General features: G+C 39.6%; 1 protein-coding gene across 1 annotated transcript; it reads right to left on the reverse strand.

Moving 5' to 3' along the window:
* Positions 1-3,842: 3,842 nt before the first annotated feature.
* Oat (Ornithine aminotransferase precursor) lies at positions 3,843-6,675 on the reverse strand. Its single transcript, XM_017179040.3, has 3 exons — positions 6,287-6,675; positions 4,210-5,024; positions 3,843-4,153 (listed from the first exon to the last, which is right to left on the reverse strand). Exons 1-3 carry the CDS (start codon positions 6,604-6,606, stop codon positions 3,993-3,995), a joined length of 1,296 nt encoding a protein of 431 aa, XP_017034529.1. The 5' UTR covers positions 6,607-6,675; the 3' UTR covers positions 3,843-3,992.
* Between the last annotated feature and the right edge of the window lie 2,019 nt (positions 6,676-8,694).

Raw genomic sequence — 8,694 nt, forward strand, 5'->3', positions numbered from 1 at the left:
CTTCATTACATACAACACCTTTTGCGCCAGCCGCCGCTCACAAAAATCCAACGAGAATTTAACTTCATAAAAATTGACAGCCCTGCGCCCAGCGTTTCGGTCAGCGAAGGCATCACGCACTTTTTAATATGCAGCCGGCATGCGACAGGCCAAAAAAGAAGTAAAATGTACAAAAAGTGAAGCACAACAACGGTCAGTTGCAGTTGCCAGGACCTCGGACTCATTACACAAAAATCAATTTTTGGTTTATTTTTGCGTTCGCTCCTCTCTGTGCCCCACAATCCCGTGCCATTTTTTGTCAATTACATAACACACCCACACAGACGCAGGGCAATTGCCTAATTGCGCGACGGACAAACGCGTCGAAGTCAACTGCCGACGAGTATTGTAAATTACTCTCGTTCTGCTCCGATGTCCTGGTGTCCTGTCGTCGTCCTTCGGGCTGTTTAATGCACGTGTCCCTCTGGGCGTTTTAAAAATGTGTTGCCTGTCCCGGGATGCCACTGATTCGACGTGATTTGCCTTGGGGAATTGTGAAATCCAAAAATATAAATTAAGGAGCAATTCCTAAAAATTCGACTATCGGTTACCTGGTTTTTGAGTAGGTAAAATGATGTACACACGAAAGTAAATTTAGGTAAACTAGTAATTTTTCTTAAATATTATATTAAATGAGATGTATCAAATCTCGATGTTATAGAAAACAATTTTAGTTGAGAAGCCTACATTATAAGTTATTAAGCAATATCTTTAACTTTATTATCTGAATACTACGACTTGTGTGTTGTGAATTGTGTAATTTTGCAGAAAATAAATCTATAGATATTTTCATTTCATGAATTAGGGAAACAATTGTGTGCCTAAAAGGGTGTGTTTGGTAATTAGTTCTCAATATATACAATAACCGTGTGCCTAACTTTCATTAATATAAATAAATTGAGGCAAACTTACTAAAAATGGATGTGTAATAGCAGAGAGTCTTTTGACTGATGCAGTATAATGTATCTTTTTTAAATTCTAGTGTTAAAGAATTCATGAAAATCATAGTTTAAACAAAGAAAGTTAAAGTAATTGCAACGGAACTCATATCTATTTAGGAAATCCATGGCTCATACAGAAAACTGTGCTGTTGTTTTCCTTAAAAAAATGTACAATATTAGTTTTGTAAAGATTGATTTAGAGTTTAGTAACCTTTTAAGGAAAAACACAACGAAAAAATGTTTTAATTTTATTAATATGGTGACAATTATTTTTTTTTTAGGCATCTAAATCATCATCATCTAAATTTAAGATCTTTAATAAAAAATATTCAGTTTTCCCGAGGTATATAAAGTTTATATTATAAACAAAGCCCTTGAATTCTGATATACCCCTTCAGACTGCGATGACGAGGCATTAAATCGCTCACTCGAACTATTTAGTATGCAAGGCAAGTCCTTCAACTCTCGGCACTCAACCCTTTATCCTGAGTGCTCGTTTTTGCACTTGATTTTTGTCATAATTGTTCTATGCGCTGCACAATTGAATTTTTATTTGGCAGCAAACGATCGTGGGGCCAGGAAAAGTTGAAAATGTGATGGGGCTTCATTGCTTCATTGCCTCGTGGCCACAAAAAGAAGGTCATAAAACGAATAACAAATAAATGAAAAGAAAACCTCAAATCTTAATGTAATTATCTGGGCAACAAAAAAACAAGCGTTTATAAGGGAAGGATGCCTCAAGATTATTAACACAAAAGAGGGCCGCAATGGTCGTCATAAGCGTAAAATTATTGCCATCCCCCAGACTTCGTCACCAGGATTTTTACCATAAAAAGGAGAAAAAATGAAATTTCACGTCTGCTCACTTTGCACCCTCCATGTAATAAGCTACTTTTGCATCTTGCCTATTGCTCTTTATTTTATCATTTTCTGGGCTTGTATTTCTCTCCCCCAAAACATTTTTATATCGGTTTTTTTTGGGGAGTCGCTAAATCCCCTTAATAAACGAAAATTGTGTGCATTACATATCGGAAAGTGTCAGTGTCGGCCTAAGCTCTAATAAATTTACGATCGGAATTTCGCAAGAAAGTCTTATTGGTTAACTAATATATGGGGTTATTCGATTAAGAGTAGAAAAGATCTCGTTATTTTATATGATCAGTTAAAGAATATTCTTAAAAGTATTACTTCTCTGTGCCTTTTTTTATTTTGTAATAAATTAATAATAGTACAAACGCAAAAAGAGTTTATGTTCATTTAGTAGAAAAAATATGTCACTGTTTAATCAGTGAACTACTTTCTGAAAAGTGACCTTCCTGTCAGGCCGCCTTCACCATACTTTCGCAATTCTTCCTGCCAGCTTCAGAAGCAGCTTTTTAATTAAAATATAAAAACGAAGGGAACGTGCCGCGGTCGTTAGGCAATAAACTTGGACACCGCGCATCCTGCCAAGGACAATTACCAGGCGGAAAATGTCGCAACATTTTCGCCCCTTATCGCAGCCTCGGTACTTTGGGCCAAGGAATTCCGAGCCGCGGCATAAAGGAAAACGAATTAACGACATTGTAATGCTTATCTGAGAGAAAAGGTCCTTTGCGGAGGGCACAAGGCGTATCCTTTTCCGTCCCGCTCTCCGAAACATATTTTCCCTGGAATCTTAGGTAGGACCTACAAAAAAAAAAGGGAGAAAAATCTTGATTTTTAATGTTTAACGCTTTATTTAATTATGTGCAGACGAGACAACTTGAAGTTTGCTAATAAAATGCTTAAGGAGTGCCGTTTCTGCTTTCCCTCATTTTCCATGAGCAATAAAACCCACAAAAAATGGGCTAAAAACTTCAGTTTTTTCAGCTACTTTCGCTCTCTGTTCTTTTTTTAATAAAGACTTCAACAGATGGGCGGCGATAAAAAGGCAAAGATTATGGCACAGACTACAAAGGAGATGCTCGTGGAGGTCCAGTGTCGTGTGGCTTTTGACACCCCCGAAAAAAAATACACAAAAAGAAGCCACAGTTTCTGCATTTTCCCCCATTCTTTTCACATTCAAATTGGGCTCGGACAATGGGCCAGACGCATAAGATTTAGTTTTAAGCGTTAACACTTGACCCAAGGACAAGGGGTTGCAGATGAGGGTCCTGCTGCGAGAGTTGCTTACTTTTTATGGCTTTAAAGATAAGCGTTTATGTCTTATTCGTTTTGTCCTAATGCGCAAACTTTTAATTAGCACGAAAAGAAGTTCTCCCCCACGCCGAACAAACTCGACACCTGATGAAAGCGATACAAATAAAACTCAAATACAAATCGAATTGCTGTTTTTGGCCATCCAACCCCTGGATACTTAGCCTACTTATGCGCATCATTTGCCTTGTCACCTGTTGTTCCTCGCGCTGATTTTAATCTTTAAAATCAATATGCCAGGCGACAGGCCAAGCAGATGGAGCTCCGCGGTAAACACGACAAGGGGAGTTCTGTGGAGCAGTCGGGGAACTTGGGAACGGAGCACCCCGAGGGTGTTAACTGTGACATCCTTGACAGGTGTGGGAGTGGGCGGAACCTGCTTGTCCTGAAGTTGACTCCCGAATGTCTGCCCAAAGCGCCTGTAGGCAGCAGACAGTCGGGCAAATTGAAATGACTTAGATTACATCTGACTTTTATAAGCGGATATTGGGCGTGGCAAAGTTGGCAAGTGCCAGTTACCGATACGGAACGGAGAGACAGTTAGAAAAAATATTGCACAAATTTCCTAAATCTACAAAGCATACTCTAAAGGCATTCAATGAATTTGAAACATTTCAAAATTTTGGTAATTATTCATTGAATGTACCTTTATCAGGTTTTGAAATCAATTAAAGTAAAGGAATATCCACTTTGATGTGGTTTTTATTTTGTACATTTCTAGGCCTTCATATACAGATATTATAACAATTTATTTTATTTCAGACTTTCCAAACGAAACTTAACCGAAAACTAGCTTTATAATTTTGAAGCTGCCATGAGCTCCGGTCCGAAAATCTACATGGACAGAATGGTCTTCTTAATGATGTCGATGCTCTCTCGCATTTGGCTTTCAGTGATGACCAGAGGTGGGGCGAATCGGATGATGTCGCCGTGGGTGGGTTTCGCCAGGAGACCGTTCTCCTTAAGCTTCAGGCACACCTGCCAGGCATCGTATTCTGAAAAGAAGTTCAAGGATCAGCAAGACGCTCTGCCGAAGTCTGTAGAAACTTACTCTCGTTAATGACGATGGCGTTGAGAAGTCCCTTCCCGCGGACTACGGAAACCACGTCCTTGGGAAGATCCGAAAGCTCCTTGCGCAGCAACGCACCCATTTTAAAGGCATTCTCCGCCAGCCTCTCCTCCTGTAGGACCTCCAGAGCGGCCATGGCCACCCGACAGCCCAGGGGATTACCGCCATAGGTGGAGCCATGCTCACCGGGTTTGATGCAGAGCATGACTTGGTCGTTGCACAGCACCGCAGACACGGGATACATGCCTCCGGACAAGGCTTTACCGAGAATCAATATGTCTGGTTGGACCTGCTCGTAGTTAACGGCCAGCAGTTTTCCTGTTCTCGCCAATCCCGTCTGCACCTCATCGGCAATCCAGAGAACATTGTGTTTGGAGCACAACTCTCGGACTTTCTTCAGATAGCCTTCGCTGGGCACCACCACACCGGCCTCGCCCTGAATGGGTTCCACCATAAAGGCGCACACATTGGGGTCCTTGAGTGCCTCCTCCAGGGCCGTGAGATTATCGTAATCGATCAGCTCGAAGCCAGGCATAAAGGGTCCAAATCCCTCATAGCTGCTGGGATCATTGGAGGCGGAAACGGCGGACAGAGTGCGGCCCCAGAAGTTGTTGCGGGCGAAGATGATCTTGGCCTGGTTCTTGGGAATTCCCTTTTCCAGATAGCCCCATTTGCGGGCCAGTTTGCAGGCAGTTTCCCCGCCCTCAACACCAGTGTTCATGGGCAGGACCTTGTCGAAGCCAAAGAGTTTCGTGACGTACTCCTCGTATTCTCCCAGGACATCCGAATAGAAGGCACTGCATGAAGAAAAGTTGAAGATGTTAAGTTCTAAGAAGATTGAAATGGAACACATGTATGTGTATCCTAAGAAAACAGCTGAGCAATAGCGAAGTTAAGTCTGTTCTTCCCCAGAAAAAAAAGAGATTTTTTAAGTTGCTTTAATCTTCAATCAAATATAGGCTAGGCACTAAAAGAAATATGAGACATTGTCCTAACCCAACAGAATACTATCTGCATTTATTTCCAAAAATGGTCGAAAGACTCTTTCCTGTTTATAATTCGACTTATTTAGCTTATCACACCTAGTTCTATATATAGAATTCGCAACCAACAATAACATGTCATCGATCTCCGATTTGTTATCAATGATCCTAGTGTGACTTTATAGCCCCACTCAACCTGACAATCTGGCCCTGGCAACCCAAAGGAAACCAAATAAAACCGGCAAAAGAGATTTCACCTTAGTTAAGAGCTCGAGTGCAATAGAATAATTCAATAAATTTATTTCTGACAGAGAAGTGAGAATTTATATATACCTACATATATATATGTTTGTGCTTTTGTATGTACTAGGGGCTGATAAGGTTTCAGAACAATCCGTGGGGGGTTATCACGCCGTCCAAAGTATATATATGGGTAAAAATAAAGCAACTTGGGAAGTAAACAAAAGCAGCATGTTTTTCTAATTAAAGAGGCTAGGAAAAAAACTCAAATCAGTCAATCACATGACATTTTTGAAATCTATTTACTTGATTTTTAAAGGTTTTTATTGCTCCGAAATTGTAGTTTTAAATTTATTTAATCTGGTCTAGACACATTAAATAAGAAACACCCCCGACATTGGCTTCTCTATCTAAGATTCAATTAGCATAAGCAACAACAATTATTAACAATTCATTGAGTTTAATTTTTCAGTTGACAACAGAAAGAGAATATAGCGAACACTGGGCCAGCACTTGAGCTACGGTAAACAAAAAGTTTCCAAAACAACAAATCTATAAAGATTAGCGTGGACTTTTAATTTCTAAAATTAGAGAGGTTTACTTAAAGATGGAAAAGAAATTATATATTTTAATTGAAGGATTGCGAAGTATAGCAAGTATTTACATTTAAAAATATTATTAAAATATTAAATATAAAAAAACATTAAAAGTCCATCCCTATGAATATAAATATATCACTCTTATAAAGCTTCTTGGAGCTAAGAGATAAGCTTTTGAGGGGCACGTCTTGGTTTTTTGAACTATATATTTCCATTGTTTCCCTTTCATTCACTCACCGGGAGGTCAAGGCCAACTTGGAGGCCTGTTCAGTTAGGGCCTTGACGATTTTCGGGTGGCAGTGTCCCTGGTTAACGGCCGAATAGGCACTCAAGTAGTCGAAGTAGCGTTTTCCCTCAACGTCCCACACGAAGACGCCCTCGCCCTTGGTCAGGGCCACTGGCAGGGGGTGGTAGTTGTGGGCGCCGTATTTGTTTTCACGGGCGTAGACAGCCTCCGAGAGGGATCCGGCGGATGAGGTTGATTCCTGGGCGGCTGCCTTCTGGGCCAAGCAGCTCAGGCGGGTGGCGATGCCGCGGGTATATAGCTTTGAGAACATGGTATTTACTTAAGATCCCTGGCACTCTGACACTTCCACTGGTGGATCGATGCTCACTGAAAGTCCGTTGGCCGGGGGCGGCAGCTTTTTATACCTCGGATCGGGGAGCAATAGCCATGGAGAGTCGTACCCCCATGGAGCTTGCTCTCTTTCTTCATATTAGAGGTTTACGCCGATGGTTAAAGGCATCGGCGGCGGCGTAGAGGTCAAAATGACTCGGCGGCGGCGGCGTAGTAGTCAGAAAGAACCGGCGGCGGCGGCGCGTCAAATAAGGCAAAAAGGCCATTTTAATGAGTTATTTTTTTTTTTTTAAGTTTTATAAAGAACAATGACACTGAAGGCCGCGCTGAAGCTGCGCCGATGCCGCACCAGCGGCGCGCCGCGGCGCGCCGTTATTTTCATAATTTGGCGGCGGCGCGTCAAATAAGGCAAAAATCGGCGGCGGCGGCGGCGTGGCGCGGCGGCGTATATGTCTACTTCATATCAATCTGTTCGCGGCTCTCTGACTTTGGGTTTTCAGTTCGTAACAGAGAGTGCCTTATCTTATTACATTGAGAGTGACCCGTAGTTACAAGCAATTATTCATAATTTTCCATATGATACTTGGGGAATTGGAGTATTGGCAGCTGAAGATACATAGTATTTATGCTTGTAATCAGCTAAAAAATTTCCACTGCTCAATTGATAAAGCTTGGCGAAGCTTTCTGTGCAGAAATAAATTACACTTGAAAGTTTCGTCTGTCCAGAATTTGATAATCGATTGGCTTAAGTGATATCATGAGAAGAAAAATGATGACAATAAGCTAAAAGATGATTATTTATTAATTTACTTCACCACGAAGGAACTAAAAATGGGCAATTATTTTAGCAATTTGTGTCAATAAAAGTTTATCTGGTGTTTAGAACTCTCATCTGACGTCAGCAACGTTTATCTTAAAAAATAGATAGTCTTATAAAGAAATTATGTATGTATACCTAAAATTAAACATGTTGAATCTAATTGTTATAACAATCCAAATATGCCAAATATTATGAATCAAAATTCATTCGCAATAAAACCTTGATGTATCGTTATTTCCACCCAGAGAGAATTATATATAAGGTATCAAGAAAAATAACTTAATTTAAAGAAAACTAACTCCGATTCAGAACTTTACTACTCAAAGCTAATAGGCGTTGCTCAACATATCCCTAGCAACATTTGAATCATTATGAATCGACACTCATTCCCAAAAAACCCTTGAATTATCCTAGTTTCTACACAGAGAGAATTATACATAAGGTATTAAGAAAAATAACTTTATTTAGGGAAAACTAAATCCCTCTCAGAACTTTATTACTCAAAGCAAATGGGTCTTGCTGAACATATCATCAGAAACTGCACTAATTTTGGGTGTTGTGCAATATTTTCCAAGCTATTTACAAAGATAGTCTTTATTTGTCAACATTATCTTCTGCATTCCGCTCTGTTCAATTCAAATTTTTCATAATTAGACATGTTCCTTCCAATTTTACCCACAATGATTTGGGTACCGGGTATCTCCCAATAGCTCACACGCAATTGTAGCTCCAGAAAGGGTACATTAATCCTTAAATTGGGAGTTTTTATCGAATTTTAATTACTCATTGAGTATGATTCCCATAACATCCAATAACTCACCTTGTAAAGCTCAATTATTTCCACAAACAAACTTAGCTAGAACTTATTTTCATGTATTTATTCGATTTTTCATAAATAATTTATGGGCTTAAGAATTTACAACTAATTTTTGCTTAGAGATGATAATTCTCATTCATCATATGTTTTATCAATTAAACATTTAACAATTATAGCACGTTCAGGGAAATTACGAATAGATACATACTGATAATTAAGTACAAACATCATATACACATATGACAGTTGAGAAGGCAACCCAAAAATTGCACTAATTGTGGTTTTCCATTAAAAAAAATATATATATAAACAAAACAAATTTCATTTAAAATGAAAGCATATGAAATCTACATACATGTCGAGTTTTTACAGGGCAAATACAGCGGCCTCTTCGTTTCTCTTTTTGTGTTTTGCGGGCGGGTAGCCTACTT

The sequence above is a fragment of the Drosophila kikkawai genome, chromosome 3L, assembly GCF_030179895.1.
Source record: "Drosophila kikkawai strain 14028-0561.14 chromosome 3L, DkikHiC1v2, whole genome shotgun sequence".
Lineage (NCBI taxonomy): Eukaryota > Metazoa > Arthropoda > Insecta > Diptera > Drosophilidae > Drosophila > Drosophila kikkawai.